Genomic DNA, 19,548 nt, shown 5'->3' on the forward strand with positions numbered 1-19,548 from the left:
AGTTGTGCATTACACAGCCGTTGGGGAAAAAGGTTATACCCGACTGCCATTGTCCACCTTTTTGCAGGTCATCGCGGCATTGTTACCACCTTGAAAGGTGTGGAGAGATACCTTTTGACCAAGACTCAAGAAGAATGTGGATGATTTTGTACGCAATTGCTTGGTATGCCCAAAGGTCAAGTTTTGACAGGCATAAAGCATAGGGATTGTTACAACCTTTACCCATACCCACCCGCCCCTGAAAAAGTATTGCAATGGATTTCATTTTTGATCTCCCGAACACACAGTATGGGCACGATTGTTTATGGCCCAGATCTTCAGAATACATGGCATGCCTGAGACGATTGTCTCCGACAGAACCCCAGGTTCACGAATTTGTTTTGAGAGGCTATTTGGGAAAACATTGGCACGCGGTTGCAATTCTCGTCATCGTTCCACCCGCAGACTGACGGGCAATCAGAAATTGCTAATTCAATGGTTCTTGGTTGGATCTGTGGACTACTTGGGAAAGGTTTTTACCTTTGGTGGAATACGTTTGACTCTTTGATGGGGAAGATGCCATTTGAGATTTTTGAAATTGCTACGAAGGTTCTACCCTTCCTTAGCACAAAAGATAAGATTTTTCTTTGAAGCCTACCAGTCCACGAGGGACTTGGTCCGGAAGCCTTTGCAGAAATTTCAAGAAAGACAGAAAAAGGCAGCAAATCGCCATTGTCGCGATTTGAAATTGAAGGAGAAAGATTGGGTGCTCTTACATTATGGGAAGGCACGCCCGACAAAGAAAAAGAAGGAAAGGAGCGGCTTCTTTGAAAGCTTAGCATGAAATAGTGTGGACCTTTCTAGATTTTTCGAAAAGATCAATGGTATCTCCTTTGGACTGAAGCTGCCAGAATACTTGGAGGATTCACAATATTTTTCATGTGAGTCCCTTGAAGCCTTTTGAAGGCGATGTGCCTGATGATGAACAACTTGAATTGGACGAAAACGAGCAGATACTCGTTCCAGAACAGAAATTGGCACAGAACGAAAGAAAAAAGGTAAAGCGAACTCACGGTTCTTGGTTAAATGCAAGACCTACTTCGCATTAGATGCGACGCGAATGGAGGAGGAAGACCTAGCACATATGCCTCAAAATGTGAATCTTTACCTTGAAGCTTTTGGTTTAGCATAGTCTGCTCCAAATGGAACCCAGAAATTAGCTTTGCCGGAGATCTGGTGCAGTGGGTTTGCACAAGAGGGGAGTTACTCCGCTCCTTTGTCAACAGATGCCTCGAATTTTTGAATACTAGAGTCACTGATGTCTCTTTGAGCTTCAGGGATACTGAGAGCTGACAGTATTCTGCTAAATGACTTTATGAAATGAAATTCCAGAATATGAAACTGATTTGTTCTTGACTTGTTAAGTGCAGGAACTGATAGACGAAATGACTTCACCATTTTGTTCTAAATGATCTTGAATAGACATGGTTGCAATAGGGGTTAGTCAATCGGGCATCTATGAGGTCCCGACTGGATCTCGATGCGATTGCTAACTGCATTGCCGATTAATCATGGTCGAAGATCGAATGAATGTTGAATGTCATGTGATGTCCTGTGATGTCTAATGACAGTTTATGGCTTCTGTCTGTTTTGCAGGCATAATCGAGGGCGATTACAATGCTTTCAAGAGGGGGGTATGTCACAAAGTAATGACGTGGTTGCCCGTGTGTATACACACACCTTGCACAAGCCAGAAGAAAATGCTGACATGACTGCCAGTCCCAGAAATCGCGGAATGCAGGACACGTGGCAGGCTGTACGGACGTCCACAGATTGCGGCACTTTTTGCGGGCTGTTTCAGCAGCAGATTTTGGCATTGCTTTTTGCTGCTTTCCTAGGCACAGAGAGAGAGAGAGAGAGAGAGAGAGAGAGAGAGAGAGAGAGAGAGAGAGAGAGCTAAAAAGCTTTTGCTTTATTTGCTCTAAGCAAATTGGAAAGAAAAAGAGAAGCTTTTGCTTTATTTTATTTAAGCATAAAAGAGAAAGAGAGAGAAAGAGCCTTTGCTTTATTTTCCACATAGCTTTTGATTTTCAGCTTTTGGGGCTCTGCTTTTGGCATCCCTTGTAATCTTTAAATATATGAGCACGCCTCTCACAACTCAGAGCATCAGGATGTAGAGTCCGAGTGTGAGCGCCTGCCCGCACTCTTGTACTTTGAACTTAGATTAATACAAAAAGAAATACTGAAAGGGGCGCCAATCATTGGGGCCAATATCTCTAGGCACGGAACTCCGTCGGGCCAGTGTCGAATCAATTGTGAACTATGAACTGTTTTGAAGTGGTTATTTGTGTCGTCATGGTAGATTCTTGACTTGGAGTGTCCACGTCTATTACATCCAACGAACCCTCACAGGTGTTTCATTGTACAAGTGTTTCATTCGTAATCGTTTCCTATATTTTAGTCAGTGTCTTTATATGATCCCTTTTCCTAAGCATGACATATTGTACGTTGCGCACGATTCACTCATGGATGAGCACGGATGTATGCGGATTTCTCATGAAAAGATGAAATGCTTGCATTCAAGGATGTCACATTCCATGTCTCTTCCTTGGCATGACACATTCGTAGAAAGAGCACAAGAAAGTATGAGCACCAAGCATGGGCATTTCCGTTGTGACTTGCCACAGTTGATTGATTTAGATCAGAAAGACAAGATTCGAACTCATTGTTTGCGTGTGTGTGGTGAACGGTTTGGCACTCCGTCTATTTGTTCATCTACATTGCAGGAACAGTCTTTGGGGAAGACGAGATTTTATACACTCACTTTACATGGAATAGGTATAACAAATTGTCTAATCAACCCGTCCTCTCCCGAACAGAAGGCACTATCCAAGCCAACTGCATCATGCATCTGTTGCATAGAGAAAGGGGCTAGTAACGGATGGTATAAAGCCTCTTCTCTAGCACGGGCTGTACATGAGACCAAACCTCTTCTCTAGCATGCAGAATATCATCTGTAAGTTGATCAGCAGTAAACAAATGCTCAAAATAATCTGAAGCTATGACAACTTACAAGGACCTCGACAGGATCTGTAGGTAATTTGTCTGCAGAGTCACACAAGGCTCTGATGGAAGTCCCCTTGGGATGCTCTTGGAAGTGGGCAAAGAAATCCTTATTCATCCTATCTGCTTTGGATATCCATGTCGAGACTGAAGCATGATAGGCGAATTCGGATTTCTCAATCGAAATGTGACTAAGTCTCTCTGGTGGAAACTCCTCAAGTTGTCGCCGAATGCAGCTCAAGCGGTCCTGTAGGTCACACTTATGTTCGCCAAGACTGTCCCCTGGCTGCCTACTTCTCTCTGTTTTTTTGCGGAGGTCATGTCTACTTCTTGCGCCACGGAACCCCACAATTGAGAGGCCTTCTATGCCGTTGGCTGACTCGTCAAATTTGTTTGATCAGGAATATGCTGATGACACTATGCTCTTTGTTCGATATGACACACCCACCTTGGACAGTCTATAGGATGCTCTTGCTACCTTCTGCATGGCCATTGGTGCTCTCATAAATTGGCACGAGTCTTTTGGCTTTCTGGTAGGAGTAGATGAAGATTGTCACTGGGGTGCAAAGGATAATTTCACTTGGCTACCTAGAGGGCAGACTTGCAAATATTTAGGTTTCCATGTCGAGATTGATGTGTCCATCTCTCTCTCACTCTCTTTAGTTGTCTTTGAACTACTAAAGTCTATTCCAGTTCTATTCTTTTCAATTGGCACGTGGTGCCCTCTACGGTTACAAATCTTCTACACTAGAGAACTTTTGGGCATTCATGACTAGTCATTGGAAACAGATGACTTTTAAAAAAAGTAAAGACTTTTATGTTGCTTTTAAGGGCCAATCACCTATAAAAACGAGGGAAGGGCTCAGTTGTAAAATCAGGCCAAGGCCCAATAGTGCATGATCTTACAAATAGTTGTAACCTATGGAATTTAATCAATAAAGAAGTGCCGCCGGGGACGCTTGACTTGAGGGTCAATCTTCTCCACTAAAAGAGGAGGGGACTACAGCTCTACTAGGTCGTACTTGAAGTGCAAGTGTGATTATTTTATTCACTTTCCATATTTCTATTGCAATGGATCATGCGAACAACGGGTAATTAGACAGAGAGAGAGAGAGAGAGAGAGAGAGAGAGAGGGGGTAGATTGTGGCCAGGAATGGCAGCAAGGGTAGCACCACAATAGCCTCGAGATTGAGGCTATGGATACTATTGCAAAACGTCGGGCTTGGGAAGGGCGATGGCTAAAAGCAAAATGCCAAAGGAGGAGGTTGATATTATCGATGGGGCTAGCTGAGCCCAGCTGCTAGGAGGCAAAAGTGCTAGAGAAAGTCCCCCAAGTGAGGTGCTAGGGCAGCCAATAGGGCAACGTAGATACTGGTGTAAATCAACCCCACGACCTTGAATTTCGAACTAACCCCAAAATGAGTCAAAAATGAGCCATGTGCACACATAGTTACACGCTAATGAATGGCCACTATCTCCGGAATGGCTCGCTTGATTGACGCAAGATTTCAACCATAACTCAATCCTCCTAGCCTACATGCTAGACATGTCGGGTACCCATTGTGGTGTAATAACACTCGCCAAACACCTTGTACAAACCATTTATGCAAAGAGGGTAGGAATAACATAAACCTAATCTTGTAGACTCGTCCAGGTATGCACGTCTTGTGAACACACAAAATTATCAGCACAAAATCTACCTTGGCTCTGAATATGTAGTATTAGCATGTCCACATACACATGACACCCACAAGCATACACAAGGAAAAATAATGTCCACCGACAAGCTGGGTGGGAGGAATATGCTCGCCTTGCAAACATCATAGCCTTGTCTCTCTGTTTACAGTTGATGAATGGGACAGTAATATGTAGCATGGAATAATGAAAATCTAACAAGCTTGAAGTAAAAGACTCTCTTGTCACATAAATTGTAAGGCCATAAGGATAGCATAGAGCTAGAAGCACCATAGCATATTGGCCTCAAAAGTATAGAGCTGATTGCGCTTGAAGCCAAAGTATTTCTCATGGCAAGTTGGCAACCCTTAAGAACTAAAAGGAATTATATTGTGTAGGACTTAACCACCTCACCAAAGATGAGGACTAGCCACTTTCATTGTTCATATAAATAATTGTACTTAACCATCTGCCATGGCTCAAGTATCGACTAGTCAGGAAAGACCATACCTAGCCCTAAATCTAAGAGGCATGACTAATGGGCTCTTTTTAACAATAATATTGGAGCTTCTCTTTAATCTCGCTGATCTTTGCAAGTTAACTGTGTGTGGAGGGCACCCAATGAGGACAAATTGCCAGTATTTGTGACATACAAAACAAGATTAACTTACTCTAGACCTGACAAATGATGAATTGCAGCTGCCAGGTCCACTTGAACTCAAACTGTCCATTGACATGCAAGCACCTTGACATCAGTACTAACATAAGGAGCGGGCAAGACTTTTCTAAAAGGCGGCTTCTATTATTATTACGTCAAGGACACAAATAGCTGAGACCACAATAGGATGCCCTGTCAAAACACACAGTGAAATTACTTGACCATGAGAAAAGAGGACTTGCCTGGATGTTAAGGGAAACGATGAAGAAGCTGGATAACCCAAGTCTGGGTGCACAATCTCTCTAGGAAGCCCACCAGATGTGTTGCTTCCGACTCCACTACCACCACTCACTGCAGGATACCTGTGCATTTCTTCCTAGTATTACCGGCATACTGCCTTCTAGGCGTGATGCGAGAGTATGTCACAGGCACAGTGTGCCTGTAAAGCCATGCATTAAGGAAGACGATGTCCGAGCAGCATACCAGAGCTATTCCTGAACAGCCAACACATCGTGGTTCAACACAAACTATAGGTGGGAACCTGTTAAACCCAATTCTGCGATCCTTCCAGCACCAAAAACATGCAAGTAATCCTGCGGCTCAATCAATTCCTGTTCGATACTCAAGCTAGCAGCACCCTCAACGCTGTGTCCAATCTCTGTGGGCCGAGAGAAGCACCAAAATTTCAAGCTATCATCCCTGTCAAGCACCGTCCAAACGCTCGCTGAGAACCTCCAGCTTACGATGCAGGCGCCGAATGAAAGGGTCGGGTGAAGTTTCCTCTTCTGCGAAAAAAGGAAAAAAAATCGCCCACTCGAAAATGCGTTGCAGATCCCAGATCCCTTCTGCAGGGGCACACCTGGAGACGGAATCGCTGCTCTGAGGTAGGAGCTTCTGATCTGCGAATCGGCGAGCAAAGGGGCGACGTTGTCGTAGTGCACGGAACAGGGGAAAGACAAAGGGGAAAGCAAGGAGGAAATTAGCTGACGAGAGAGAGAGAGAGAGAGAGAGAGAGAGAGAGAGCACCCACACTGGCAGGAGGTCACAACAGCAGTAGCAGTCGCACGGTCAGACATACATACACATTAAAGTATATAGATATGTATATCGAACGCTCCCACAAAATAAGTAAACACCGCACCATAGAGCATTTGTATGATGATTGGACTAGAACCGGACCCCATGCTCTTACACAATGGGCTTATTTCGTGTTTTGAAAGGTAAAAATTTTGAAAGGGCCCTCATTTGGTGTGTCCATGTGCTTCTCCCCCAAAGCTAGAGCATGTTATAGGCACACTCGAGAGCAAGGCATCCCTAGACACCGCAGTACTAAAAATAGTCGCTTTTGAAAAACAATCCAACATCTCTTCTACTAAAGAATTATTGAATTTTAAAAATTCGTCATTGAGAACAAGAAGAAGAAGAAGAAGAGGATTTTAACGTCATAGGAAACTATCCCAAGAGACCTCAAAGATCTATCCGACGAGAGTTGAACTCAAGAATATTTATAAAAAGAGGAAAACGGTATAACCTTTCTATCACCCAAGTGTGGTAGAGGTTATGCCATTTCCCTAATAACAGGTCTTGAGTTCAACTCTTGTCGGATAGATCTTTGAGGTCTCTTGGGATAGTTTCCTACGACGTTAAAATCCTCTTCTTCTTCTTCTTGTTCTCTCTCTCTCTCTCTCTCTCTCTCTCTCTCTCTCTCTCTCTCTCTCTCTCACACACACACACACACACACATTGAACAAGTAAGAGATCAAACTAGTGAGATAATCAAACCGTAAGTGAAGCCGGAGGGGGTAAGGTAGCATCACTGGCAATAAAGTACACAATAGATTAGGGGTATTGTAAGTTGTGAGTAGATGTGGACAAGGGTGTGAGGTAACCTTGGGAGGGGTGGCTTTAAGTAAATAATGTTATGTTGTAACGATATACTTTATTACAAGCAAAATATGAGCTTAGCATATAGCACTTGCATATGATGAGGTTAGATTAAACAACAATCCAATTACTTTTGTTAAGATGAGTGAGATTCTTGTCGCCTCCGACGGCGATGCCACCTATGGTGACATATAGACATAGCAAGAGTTGATTGCCAAGATGTTCCAAATGTGCATGGAAGAGTGGTGAAGCACCTTCTATTGAGACAACAAAAAAACAAGCAAGAAAAGTTGCCATTGTGGTAGGCTTTAACACGTTGAACAATGTGATTGTAAGTCACAAAAGCCAAGCAATGGCAATTACTAGTCATGGCAAACCATTTCCAGCATGAATTTTTCATGAAGACAAAGGGAGGGGGGGGGGGGGGGGGGGGGGGGGGGGGTTGTGTGCAGCATTCAGTTAGACTCAATGAACACATTGTCATCCAAGCAAATCTTGGAGAATCCAATATAATGTATACAATTCAGGATGCACCACCATCATTGCCACTGCTTATCGCTCATTGCTACCCTACATAATGCCGCAAGCTTGGGCTATGGTTTCCATGCCTTTAGTAGCATAGACAGGGAGCTTCTTGAGAATGTTGTGACATCTTTTTCTAATCTGCCTGGCTACGCATCACTAGTCTACTTATTCTTTGTACTTCCAAATCCTAGTGCCTCACCATTGTGTATGTGGGTCTTACCATATGGTGCGATCTTCACCCAAGCATACATCTTTTCTTCCTTCAAGTAGAGAGAAGATTAAGGAGAATTAATTAAATACCACATTGCAAAACCTTTATGTTGGAATGACATCCAAACACATTTGGCTATATGTCTCGAGGTATGTCTTTTCTCTCCGTGGGAGGAGAAGAGTACAGACGAAACATTAGCTACCACTTTGCTCAACCTTTGATGGATTTGTGTAGTATGGCCTAAAGTTGTAGCCCCAAACTCCACGGCACCTCTTGTGGATTTGGGTATTTAATTTCTTTATCGACTAAGTTGTTGGTGCCCCTCTTTACACTTGAGTTCATGGGTGGTACTTATCACTTATTGCATGACCTTTCATAGAGTATGTTCTCACTAACTTTGTACAAGGGAGTCATACGGGCCTATTGGAAAAACATAATTGCAACACTTATGTCAAAAAAAATTTGGCCAAAAAGTATTATTGATTCTATTGTTGGCGCCTTCTCCTCAATTTCTAGAGTTCCACTCTACACAACATCAACTCATTATTAGTGAAAAATAAAGACAACACAGTAATTAACCGTTGCATGATAGCTATCCCAATTATAATGGTAACCACAAAAAATAGAAGGGTGCCCAATATCGTAACATCCCTCCCACCAAGATAGCAACTGTCTGCAGATACTCAATAGAGAATCAACTAGACCATGAGTGAAAGTATGGAGAAGATCTGGAAAGTTTCAGAAGAAATTTTCAAGCATCGGTTCAGCATTTTCTCTAGGATAGCCCTTAAACTTCAGAAGATAGCGGTGGTAAACCATTCAAGTGCGTGTGGTGGTGGTCTCATAATCTATTATCTGTGCAAAAATGAGTTCTTCTTCTTGATCTACAAGTGAAGGTGGATCCTCATATATGTAACGTGTAGGTAGGGGTCCTCAAAACCATCGTAAACGACTAATGTGAAAGGCATTGTGAATGTGCTAATGTGATGGTAATTCTAAACGAAATGAAATATCATTAATAACGACAAAAATCTTGAAAGGACCATAAAAATGTGGAGCAAGCTTTATAAAAACATTGGTGTTAACACTTTCAATTCTTTGTTTTTCAATTCGAAGCATAACATCATCACCTTCCTTAAACTCATGTGCCTTGCAATGTTTAGGATGCTTAGTATAAAGCTCTTATGAATGCTTGATAGCACAATGAACACTTGCATAAATGTCATGAAAATTTGCAGTAAAACTATTAATAGCAGGCACAACATTAGAAAGACGTGGCACGGGAGTAGGAAGAGAATGAACACACACAATTTTAGATAAAATTGTGTGTGGTCATCTCTTCCTACTCCTACGTCACATCTTTCTTGTATAGTGTAATTCAAATATGTATGCACAAAATTGTCAAGCATATGCAACCATATGATTTTAAAATCATTATCTTGTGTATAAGTATCAAGCATATAGTCAAATGAGGTACCTGTAATGGTGAATAGATTATTCTTAAGAGAGGGTCTTCGACTTAAAGCTCAGCTTTGACTCAAAGCATCAACTTTGATTCAAAGAGTCAGATGAGGTACCCATAATGGTGGATAGATATTTAAAAGAGGGTCTTCAACTCAAAGCATCAACATTTTCTTTACCGTGTTGGTATTGAATATTGGGTTAAAAACTTTGATGAAGGCAGCCCACTTAATATGCACATGAGATAATAAATACTCGATACTTGGTTGATCAGGTTTGATTATCAAATCGACACCCATTAAATAATGTTTTCAAATCTTTAAAGCATGCACTACAACAATTAATTTTTTGTCATATATAGTGAATTTTGATTCAAAAGGTTTAAATTTACAGCTCTCAAATGCGAGTGGATGGTTATCTTGCATAAAAATTGTACCAATACCTTTTCCACTAGCATAAGTGAGTGATGACGATAAGAATGGTCTATCAAAATCAAGCAATTGTAAAAAAGTACATTAGTTAAAGCATTCTTGAGTACAATGAATGAGCTTTCTTGAAATCAATCCATGCATAAGGAGTGTTTTTCTTCAACTAGAGAGACAAATAATAATATTTATAAACAAAAATATGAATAAACAATGAAAAATGTAGCTCATGCTGAATTTTGTGTCTACGCCATGATTGGATAGCTTTATTTTTCTTCGGGTCAACATGAATTCCCTTTTCTGAAACAATGTGTCCCGAATAGTCAATTTTAAATTGGTAAATTGAACTTTTATCGGGGTTCAAATACAAGTGGTTTTGTGTAAGCGTATCAAATACACATGTTGAATGTTCTATATGCTCTTGTTCATGCTTACTTAACACCAAAATATCTTTAAAAAAGACAATGACAAAATCTTGATGGTCAATAAAAAGCATGTTCATCATACATGTACAAGTAGATGGTATAGTTTTCATATCAAATGGCATTTGTTAGACCAAACCGCATGACAAGAAACTCATAATTTTCAAATTTTGTCAGAAATGCAGTTTTGAAACATCTTCTCCAAACATTTTGACTTAATGGTACCCATATTTAATAACACTTTTGTTAAAAATGTTTGCCTCTTTCATTTTTTCCAATAGATCATCGACTTTGGGAATAGGAAATCTATTCTTAATAGTGATTTGTTTTAAAGCCCTATAGTAGATACACATACAAAAGGTTCCATTTTTCTTCTTAACAAGAAGTATTGGAGGTCTGTATGATTAACTACTAGGGATTATAAGTCTTCAATCAAGTAAATCAGTGATTTGGTTTTGTATATCCCTATGTATAGTTGGTTTTATGCGATAAGGTGCTCTACAAAGAGGTTCACTACCCGGGGTAATGCCAATTTTATGGTCTTCAAGGCATGAAGGTGGAATTCCAAAAGGCAAATCTACATAAAACAGACTTTAAATTGTGAGAGAAAGACATCATGTGAAGAATGATGTGGAGTTTCAGTTATAGTAGAGAGTTCATTTACAAGCACTAGGTATGTTTTTCCTTGCTTTCTAATGGTTTGTTTGGCTTGTGAGTGAGAAAAATGTGGATGTTCAAGTGTTGCTTGGATGGAGAACGTTTTATTGCCATGTGTGAGAGTCAATGTGTGTGTTTTATAGTTAATCGGTGGATAAAAACATGTCAACAAAAAGGAATTCCCAAAATCAGATCAATGTCACGCAATGATGCTACCAAAAATGTACGCATTTGTGAAAATTCACCAATGCAAACTTCAATGGTTGCTTGAGTCTTACAATTGAAATGTTAATTATTAAAAACAGTCTTGACTTTGTGGGGAGAAGAGAATTCAGAACGAGAGAGCTGTTGTGCCAATTGTGCAGAAATGAAATCATGATATTGCCACCATCTAAAAAAATGTGATATCTTCATTCTTGGCCGTGCTCTTTACTTTAAGCAAGGTGTGTGGAAATATAGGAATACCTAAAGAAGGGTTGCCATTGGCATCAGATTCGGAATCATAGCCCTCACCGTAATTGGCTTCAACTTCATTCTTGTCATGAAAAGCTTCTTCAATAAGATTAATGGTTGCACCATTGGGGCGGTTTTTGTTGAGGGTCTCTAGTTGGGATTATATGTTACTCCATTGGGTTGGTCATTGTTCATAGTTCTTAGCAGTATTGTTTGGGCACTTATCTGCATCGTGACCAAAGTGAAAACGTTTAAAGCATTTTACCTTTTTATTATTGTTGGGAAGTTGAGTAGGATGTTGATTTGTTGGATGATTTTGGTTGACCCATTGTTGCATGTTGCTGTTACTATTGCCATAGGGTTAAGAAGGTGTAGAAAATTTAAAAAAGAAGGTTCAGCTTTGATGAATCCTGTCAAAGTTTAGAACTTTCTTGTTACGGTTAATGTTAGTAGTCTAATCAGTATGGGACTACTATCCAACTTTCTTCTTTTTTGCATTAAGATCCAAGTTAATAGCTTTAGATAATGAATCTAGCTCAAACATATCTACATAAACACCAATCTAAAGTGCTAAACTCGATATGTATTTACACTTTAATGTTCAATTGCTTGTAAGTGATTAAGACAATTCTATAAACGATCAATATAGGCCTACCACCTTCATTTCTACCTTGATAAATTAAATCCCACTCACTACATGCTTTAGTTTGTATTGTGTGGATAAAAATTGGGGTACAAATAACTTTTTTACATGCATGCCAAGTATGTGGTCATTTACCATGTTGTTTGGTGGCATTCCACCATAATGCAGGGCTAATGGTGAGTTGATTTGATACACATTTAACCATTTCACGTTCAAGAAAGTCTTCATCATGAAAGTAATCATCTCGTTGAACAATGCTAGTATCTTTAGTACTGTCAAAATCTTTGAAAGTGAAAGCCTTTCTGCTAATTTTATTTTGCTTTGGAGCAAGTGTAGTTTCAAAATGTGTTGCACGTAATGACCCGTCTTCTCATTCTTGTCGTTGCATGCACTCATATAAAAAAAAAATATTACAAATTTTTGTGTTGCTCAATGATTGTTGGTGGTTGTGGAAGATGAGCCATGATGGCGTACTTTTCTCTTTTTCTTTTCCCTTTTTTTTCTTAAAATCAATAAATAAATTGCTATTATGTATGGATAAGGTTGGTATGCAAGCAATAAGAATATTAAAAAAAATGAAAGAGAGGTTACTTAGCTATAAGATCACCAATGATGTCCAATCCACGTGTATAGTACGAGAACAAGGTGAAGATTAGTGATTTGTTGAGCAAGTAGGTATGTGAGGAACTTTCAAGAATCTTTTTTTGCATCCAAACTCCCTTGCCCTAGTAGTAAATGGCAATCAACAAAGGAATCCACAAAATAAAGAGGCACTTCCTACGTGAGTTGGATTTAGAACGTTGTGAGACAATTCGGTTCCTATCTACCATTGGTTTTAGAGAATTGCGAGAAGCTTGCCCTAGTACGAGAGGATTGGGTTTAGCTCAACCTATGGTGTTCCAATTGTTGTGCCAGTAACAGTGCCGCGTAGTTAAGATGGTAGGGAAGAATCGTTGAAAGCATCTAAGCGGGAAATCAAGTTTTGTAGATTTTTTTGATGAATCTTGGGAGATTCAAGGTTTTAAAGAACTGATGTAGAAGCTCTATATATGTATAAATATATAATTTTCTTCTTCCTTTCCTCGGATGGCATTCAAATGGCCACTACTGAGTGAGGCAAGTGATAAATACAAAAGTTTTACCATTCAATTGTAAGGGTTTTGGGGGCTAACTCATCTCGGTAGAGTGACTTGGCACAAAATAACTGTAACCCCAAGGTTGAGGGTTTGATGTGGACAAGTTTTGTCAAGAAAGGCGTCAAATGGAAGGGTTTTAAGCTTGGTGGGCAACCTAAAAGAGGGTTAAGTGGGGGGGCCAAAAGGATTTGGTAATTGGTGGCCAAGGGATTTTGAGATTGGGCGACCAAAAGGAATTTATTGGGTGGCAAAAAGCTTCAATAACCACCTTTGGTTTAAAGGTGTGAATGCATGGCCATAGAAGTAATGTAGCAGCGTGCAATAGAAAAGACAGCACCGAAGGGTAGTAGAAGAGATGGTGACGACTAGGAGGCTTTTCATGTAGAGAGCACGAAGAAGAAGTTGATAGCAAGTCACAAGGGGCCCTGTCAATGTAACCTTTGCACAATTTACCCTAAGTCGAATGATGCAAGGTAATTGTGTGGGTAAGCGCCTTTGCACACGGCTTCGAGTCAAGAGGGTGGGATTTAATTATTCAAACCTCGTCTTGAGTTGAACTGTTAAGCTCACAATTTGTTTGGCTTGAACATAAGAAGCAATTGCCTAAACTATGGATCTACACCAATGGACGTGCTACCTAAATCAACCAATCTACACTAACGTTGTCTATGTTACCATATACATGTGGTAGTGATGTATGCGAACACACTTAGGACCGCCAGGGCATTTTTTTCCTCACTAAGAGGTTTTTCCCCCCGTGCATTATATATACGCCCATCATTCTAGGGTTATCTATCTTTCTATTGCACACTAAGTAATACACTCTCTGTTGTGTGCCTTGAGCTTCCTTCCAAGCTGTGTGTGTTTCTCTGCAACCCTAATTCCAACAATTGGTATCAGAGCAGGTTGCATCCTCCCGGGCTTAGTTGCTAGCAGCTCCAGCACACGCTTGCTCACTTTTCCCCGATTTCAGTGAGCTTTGGTGAGCATTCGCAGGTCAACAAAAATTCCAAGTAAGCTCATATAGCATTGTCTCCTTAGATTTTTGATTTGGGCTCATTTTGGCCTCTGTTTCCAATACAGGCATTACTACACAGGCTATTTCGTCATTTTGTGCAAAATTTCTGTCAGTATCATTTTCTGCATAACAGGTCCCTTACAGTCTTCTACGGTTTATGCTATATAGCACGTGTTGTTCTCACTTCATTTCTCCTTTTTTCAAGCAATTTTCACATCAAGTGTAACATTTACCATGGCTAACAACAACACAGATGTGTTCAGATGTTTGCTGCTGAGGACAGATTGGATGGGGACAATTACCCTATGTGGGCTTAATGATGCAACATGTTATTGTGTCAAAGGGCGTCTAGAATATTGTGCAGGTCATGGATGTACGTCCTAGTTGTGAGGATGTACGCGAGGTTGAGGATGTGGCAGGTCTTGCTGCAAGGATTGATGTTGTTAGAGATGTTTTGCCTATGGCAGAACAAGCTCGTTGGGATGTAAAAGATGCGCAGGCTCATGCATTGATTGCGTTGTCTGTGAAGCGCACCATTACTCCTCACATTCGTTCAACGGAATCTGCAAAACAGGCTTGGGATATTCTGGTTGGTCTTTATGCAAGCCTTAATGAGGCAAAATTGCATTGTTGCGTAAAGAGCTGGAATCAAAGATTATGCATGAGGAAGATGATATGGACACTTTCCTTACTGGTGTCAAGGATATTATAATGAGCAACTTATTTTTGCAGGTGAAGTCATTGACAATTCCCTTGTGCAGATTGTCCTTGATGCCTTGCCAGACTCTTACTAAACTTTTGCTAGTACTTGGAGACTCATGACCCAAGGAAATCCTGAAGTTGTCAAGTTTGATGCATTGTGCACATTGTTATTGCGGGAGTCACTTTGCAGAAAAAACTTGACTAGACAGTGTGCAGTTGAACAAGCTTTTATTGCTACTCAAAGAAAGGGTGGTAACAGCAATGCAACCACTTCTTATGGTTCTTCTGCGAGTGGAAAATCACCTGTTCCTAATGCTTCTTCTGGTAGCCATTGTTTGGAAATTTTGGTGATAAGGGAAAAAAGAAGATGTGTTGCCATTATTGTAAAGCTAATGATCACTTGATCAAGCAATGTCCTAAGTTGAAGGCCAAAGAGGCTAAGAAGCAAGAGGGTGGTTCCACTGCAAATGATGGTTCCACTACAAATGCAGTGATTGTTGAGTCTTCTGTGAAAGGAGACTATGATGTTGATGTTGATGCAGAATGGACTTTTAGTGCAGAGTGTATCTATAATCCTGTTGTCCATGATGCATGCATGTCAGTTGCTGCAAATTCCTCGTGCTTAGTACGAGAAGGCTGACACTCATTTGGTCAAACGAGGCTTTCGTACAACCCAACAAAAATCACATTGTATGTCAAGCGTGAGGGCGATGTACTTCTCATTGTTGTTCTTTATGTGGATGATTTGCTGGTTACTGGTCCCAATGAGGCACATATTGCTGAATTTAAGGCTGCTTTAAATGCTTCTTTCAAGATGGAAGATGCTTGCATTTGTGGAAGGTAGATACCATGGGGCTAGACCTACTGCAAAAAAACTAGCAGGATGAATGTCACAAGGGTGTGCTCCTGCTGTTACAACTCTTTCTAGAGAAGTAGATGATTCCATTGGAGAAACCCCAATTTACCAACATCCTAATGTGGAAGGCGATAATATCACAATCACGCAAAAAAAAGAGCAATGGGTTTCTTGACACAAGAGGAGGAAAATGCTTCCCACATGCCAAAATATATCACTCACAATTAATCAAGGAGTGGAAGAAATACGTCTCAAGCAACACCATCGATCCTTCAAGAAGACAAAAATGAAGCGATGGTTTCTATATAATTTGAGATTCACAAAACAATCTCAAAACAATGTGGGCTATTTGAATAGTCCCTAGAGGTAGCAGAGTACAATATCAAGGATGGTTGGGTGGTCAAGTTGGAAAATGCAAAAAAATAATAGAAATACTAGAATTGGTACTGTAATACTATCATTTGGGGCATTAGAACTTGAAATGAGGGAGGGTAGGGGAAAGGGTCAAAAGCCCAATATATGTGGTTTTGCAATGACAATGTGGATCACACGTGGCAAATTTGCAACACAATAACCCAATGTCTAGGGCGAGTGCCAAACACATGGCCTATGGAAAAAGGGAAATTTTGACCCCAATCAAAATAAAGATGCTAGAGGAAGGAGGATTTAAGGTTCAAAAGTGATTGGTAAATGAGCCGGCAAACATGCGCTATCATTCAAGTATCTCAGCCACTACATCCAAATGAATAGACTCCGTAATATCTTTGGAAGCTAAGGTTGAGGAACATGTTGTGATAAAAGAAAAGCAGCATGATAGATTTATGGTGCGGACTTCTAGCTTGCTTGTGCGCGATGAGTGTACAAAGTGCACATAGCCACAAACCCATTGTGTAGATGTAAAGACTTTGCAGATCAAACAACACAAGGATGGTTGTACCTAGCATGCAAACACATCTACTATATATTTTTGTGTATCTTTGGGTTAGATGTAAACCATAAGATGTTCATCTATCGATGTAAGCTCACAAATGAGAACCTTGCACGCGTGTTCAATGCACATCGCACCTTCTAGGTTGCAAGAAATTCATGTCCTTTAGTCGGACTCCCTAGGAGAGATCACTATTTTTGCAAATATTACTTTATCAATTATTGTAATTGTGTTGGGATTCCTCGACCATATGTTGAGAATGGGATGGAGTTGTTGCTAAAATCTTGGAATTAGAATGTTTTTGTTGCACTATTTATATTCATTGTTTTTCAACAGTTTAACCCTTCTATTTCTAAATGTTGAGCTAAACAAAGACCTTGCTTTATTGGTTTCTCTTCACACTATCTAGCTTACCACTAACATTGGTTTATCATACATATTGGAGAAGAGAAAGTTCCAAATGCAACTTGCTGGTGTTTGAGGTTGATGGCTACTGTAACATATATGTATTGTAATTTACTCAGTCAACCTAGGGCCACCAGTTGAGTAGCCTCTTTTCTTAGTTGTTTCTTTGTGCCACAATTAAAAATTATTAAATAGTGGTAATATATGTGTTTCTCTTAGGGTAGGACATTCAGAAGAGCAAGTAGTGTAATGGAATTAGCCTTTTAACTTGAGTTGGAGCGGAAAGTGAATAACATATTGAGCATTTCCTTGAGCATTCCTTTGTGTGTAGATGTGGCTTGAGAAAGAAAGTGCTTGGATGGAGAGAGCAACACTAACACATTACTTCATTAACATGGCATGAGCAATACTTGTAAAAGAGAGTGGCACAGCCCTTGCTTAAGCAAGCTGCCCCCTTGCCTGTTTGAGTAATGTGCCTCTACACTTGACATGTGGCCCCTTACGTTTCATAAGAGTATGGGTCCTTGGTGAGGTGCATACTTACTACACACATCCCTCCTTTGTAGGGCTTGCCCCCCTCTTTGTAGCAAGATATTTGATCTTGGTAAGCAGGCAGGCCCCCTGCTTAAGCACAACCCTAGCTTAAGAAAGCTGCCCTCTTGCCTGCTTGGACCTTAGTGAATAAAGAGTAAAAATTAAAGACTATGTTTTAAGGCTTTTAACACTTACCTTTGGAGGCTTTAATGAAGACAACCCTAAGGTATTTTGCTCCATTGGTTAACCTTGCTCTTTGATAGACCTTTTCTCATTTGGACCGCTTTACCATTGGTCGGGTGCTGAAATAGATTTATAAGAACATCTAAATCTTAACCCTTGTTCTCGTTAATTCTCCCACATTAAGTGATCAGTTTAATATGAGAAAATCATTTGGGTTGGTCAGATATTAGATTTTATGACATTACCTCTCTCTTGAAATCATAGTCGTCCTCGACTATGAGGTAGAAGAGATAAAGTAGTAGTCATTAGGCAATTTTACTTAGCGGGTAGAGGATCCCTTTTTACCCTACGACATCTTTCCAAGATGGATGACTAATCCATTTGGTGCTTGGAAGACATAGCTGCTGCAAGCATGTATGCTCTTTAGTCCATTTCATTCTCCCAAAGTAGAGTGACAAATTATACTTGGTGTTTGAGAGACGTTGTCCTCACAAACATGACTCTAAGCATGCATACTATTTCAATTTGTGCACAATAAAAAGAGAATTTGTCTTATAAGACAAAAACATGAATCATTTAAAAGAAATTTGTACATTTCTAATGTAGCATTGTAAGCATTGACAAGGTTCGTACTATCCTTCCTTGCATCCATCTAGCATCTTCAAAAGGATAATTTTTGAACTTAATAAGATACGGTCGGATAATCTTACCATGTCTTAGTACCTTGTCTTCATGCCAAAGGATAGCTTCAGGTTGTAGTACCTCTTCTTGGTCTCCAACTTCGGGAGGGTCTTCAATAATTGGTTCACTTGGTGGCTCTCCTTTGTAGGGCTTAAGTAGGCTTACATGAAAGGCATTGTGTATGAGCCAATGGTTGGGCAACTTGAGTTGATAAGCCGTCTCATTGATGGGCTTCAAGATTTGGAAAGGACCATAGTATCTTTTTGCTAGTTTAGCATAATACTTTTGATGGCCCGTAGGATTTTTGCCCGTCGTTTGCCTTAATCGAGCCTTAAGAAACTTGAGTAAGACCCAATCATTTCTTTTGAACATTAAGGCCCTTCTGTGTTGCTCAACATCAACTTTTTGCCCTTGTTGAGAGATGGATATAGCGTCCTTAATCTTTTGAAAAGATTCTTGTAGGTCACGGCTATACTCATCGGCGACGAAGATCTTCCCATGTACTTTGAGTAGCAAGGGACTTTTAGGTCTTCCCTCAATGATCTCAAAATGTGCCTTTCCCGTAGAAGTATGTATAGTATTATTGTAAGCATATTCTACAAGTGGTAAGTACTTTTCCCATTGTGAGTGTTGATCTACTTCTGTAACATAAGTCTTTAGTAGATTGAGTATCATAAGATTGGCTACCTCACTTTGGCCATCTGTTTGTGGGTGATAGACCGAAGAGAAGTTCAATCTTGTTCCTAGATTTTCAAAGAGACCTTTCCAGAAATTACTGGTCATTTTAGGATCTCTATCTGACACAATGGATGTGGGTAATCCATGGTGTTTGAAAATCCGTGATATGAAGAGAGTTTCCATTTGGTGTGTCTTAATAGTCCTTTTGACAAGAATAAAATGTGCTTGCTTGCTAAACCTGTTGACTATTGTCCATATTCCCGTATTCCCATGGATAGACTTGGGTAATCCAAAGATGAATTCCATGCATATACTCTCCCATGGTGGATTTGGGATAGGCAATGGTTGGAGTAATCCAGGTTGCTTCCCCCT

General features: G+C 40.3%; 1 protein-coding gene across 1 annotated transcript in view; it reads right to left on the bottom strand.

The window, feature by feature from the left end:
* The window catches only part of CCT (RNA polymerase II transcription mediator), a 77,780-nt gene extending 71,357 nt beyond the window's left edge, over window positions 1-6,423 (bottom strand). Inside the window, exon 1 of the mRNA XM_086518564.1 lies at window positions 5,617-6,423. Within this exon, the coding sequence (XP_086374690.1) occupies window positions 5,617-5,744 (128 nt within the window). The 5' untranslated portion in view covers window positions 5,745-6,423. The remainder of the gene's footprint in view (window positions 1-5,616) is intronic.
* Between the last annotated feature and the right edge of the window lie 13,125 nt (window positions 6,424-19,548).

The sequence above is a fragment of the Adiantum capillus-veneris genome, chromosome 8 (assembly GCF_014529385.1).
Source record: "Adiantum capillus-veneris isolate H3 chromosome 8, ASM1452938v2, whole genome shotgun sequence".
In the NCBI taxonomy this organism is placed as follows: domain Eukaryota; kingdom Viridiplantae; phylum Streptophyta; class Polypodiopsida; order Polypodiales; family Pteridaceae; genus Adiantum; species Adiantum capillus-veneris.